The sequence below is a fragment of the Bison bison genome, unplaced genomic scaffold (genome assembly GCF_000754665.1).
Source record: "Bison bison bison isolate TAMUID 2011002044 unplaced genomic scaffold, Bison_UMD1.0 scf7180017864213, whole genome shotgun sequence".
NCBI classification, from domain to species: Eukaryota; Metazoa; Chordata; class Mammalia; order Artiodactyla; family Bovidae; genus Bison; species Bison bison.
In genome coordinates, this window is record NW_011494785.1 from 5,856,619 (window position 1) to 5,858,793 (window position 2,175).

The 2,175-nt window shown below is 59.4% G+C and overlaps 1 protein-coding gene across 4 annotated transcripts in view; it reads right to left on the reverse strand.

Annotated features, from left to right (window-relative positions):
* The window catches only part of BID (BH3 interacting domain death agonist), a 17,766-nt gene that overhangs the window by 3,234 nt on the left and 12,357 nt on the right, over positions 1–2,175 (reverse strand). For all 4 annotated transcript variants that reach the window (XM_010845068.1, XM_010845067.1, XM_010845066.1 and 1 more), the window contains one exon: positions 413–617. In XM_010845068.1, coding sequence (XP_010843370.1) covers positions 413–617 — 205 coding nt within the window. The remainder of the gene's footprint in view (positions 1–412; positions 618–2,175) is intronic.

The window sequence follows — 2,175 nt, forward strand, 5'->3', positions numbered from 1 at the left end:
GCCCCCACACCTTCCTACTCTGTCCCCAAGGGGGCCCTGGCTGGTGGGGACCTCTTAAGAGGTGGCTCCAAGCCAGGCCTCCTGGGAACAGGCTGACTCACAACTTGAAAAGGCTCCCTGGGGAGTTCCCAAGGGGCTCCCGGCGGCCTCCGTGGAGGCAGCACTGTGGTAAAAGCTGAAGCTGGGGGAACAGCCCGGCCCCAGGCACGAGCCCGGGGTCCCCACTGCCTGGTGACCGTGGAGGTCGGCATGGCTGTAGCACACAGATGTGAATCCATGGGGGACACTGATGCCCAGAGTCCTCCGGAAGCTTAGTGGGTTTTCACTGATCAGACTCCAAGAGGCCTGTTCCACTGGACATGGGGGGCCGAGCCTGAAGGCCCCAGGGCCGAGGAGGCTGGCCAGTGCCTACCTGTCTCCGCTTCCGCTGCCAAGGGGAAGTGGCTGCAGCGGTTGCCGTCCGTCTGCAGCTCGTCATCATGGAACAGGTGCCCAGGCAGCTCGTGACCCAGCGCCTCCAGCTCCCTCTGGAAGCAGGAGTGGGGGCAGCTCTGCAGGAAGCCCAGCAGCAGCAGGCTCGTGGTGCGCTCGTCCCCAGGGCCGGGGCCGTTGCTAACCTGCGAGGAGAGGACTGTGGGAATGTGGTCCTGGGCTGGCCTCACTGGTCCAAGGCCTGAGCACCCTCTAGGCAGGCAGGGGCCAGTGCGCAGAGCCTCCCTCCTGCAGACATCGAGAAAGGCTCCAACCGTGCAAGAGGTGATCCAGCTGCTGCCTCCAGGGGAGGCAGGCTGGGCAGGCGCACAGGTCGGGGCCACCCCTGCTCGCCTCCGCTCCCATCGTCTCCTGGGCCCAGGATGGTGCTGTGCTAAAGCAGATTTTCAGCACAACTGGGCACTGGTGACCACAAACACCACCTGCCTCTGAGCAGGCCTGGCCACCCTCAGGTGGGTAAGCCCCTGCCGGGCCCACAAACAGCACGGGACAGGCGGGATGCTACAACCAGAAGAGCATGTGCGGGCAGGGCTGGGGTGAGAGGGCGTCTGGAGAGGCCAGGAACGCCTAGCTCACAGCCTGGGCCGGGAGGGCCAAGGGGAGAAAGTAAAGATTCTAGTAAAATGTACTCCTGAGTCTTTAATATTTTTCATTAGAAAAGATTAGAAAAATACTCTGATTAATCAGAGGGACTTCCCTGGTGCCCCAGTAGCTAAGACTCTAAGCTTCCAGAGCAGGGGGTCCAGCTTGGGTTCAATCTGGGCAAGGAACTAGATCCCACATGCCTCAACTAAAAACCTCCTCGCGTGCTACAACACCAAAGATCAGTGCAGCAAGTGTGAAAAGGGAGGGAAAAAAAATCAGAGAACGCTTAGAGGACAGTTTTTAGAGGGCAAAGTGTTTTAAATAAAATGCATACGTATTGCTATGCAGCCTCTACTTCTCCAGAATTCATCCTAAAAGGGGAAATGCACCTAACAGCTCTACTAAATCTTCACAGGGAGGCCAGGCAGCATGGCAGCTGAGAGACTGCCGAAGGTGCTCCCTCTACCTCAGGAGGCGTCCTGCTCGGGGGAGGGGGGGCTGTGGCAGCTGGACTGCATCCCCCAGAACCTGAGAGCAGGACCTAACTGGGAAAGGGGGGGTCTTTGCAGATGTCATGCTGAGGCCAGGTCATCCTGATTCGGGGCTCTATTCTTGGACAGGGCTGAGGGAGAGCCGGTGGGGATATGGCCACGTGAGTAACTTAATGCTGCTGAGCTGAGCGCTTAACAAAGGTGAAAAATCAGAAAAATCTGTAAGAGGATGAAAATTCTGACGGCAGGGAGAAAGAGGAAGCTGAAGGATGTCTCCCCACAAACCCAACTATGGGGCACTCCCGTGTTGAGGGAAAAGGGGAAAGCAAACCCCAGGAGCGAGTCTCTGCATCCCCCTCACCCTGAGGCCATTGAGGTAAGCCGCACAGGGGCAGCTCCCCGAAACCCTCCTGCCTGAGTGGCTCCTGACCCGCCAGGCTGGGAAGCATAAGGCCCCGTGCCTGGCACAGCGCTGCTCCAGAAGCTCCCACCAAGCACACCTCCCCAGTGCTGTCCGCTCAGATTCAGAAAGCTGGCCCAAGCTCACGAGTCACCAGGAGGGCCCCAGACCTGCAGCCGCACCCGAAGGGCTGGAGGGGATGTAGAG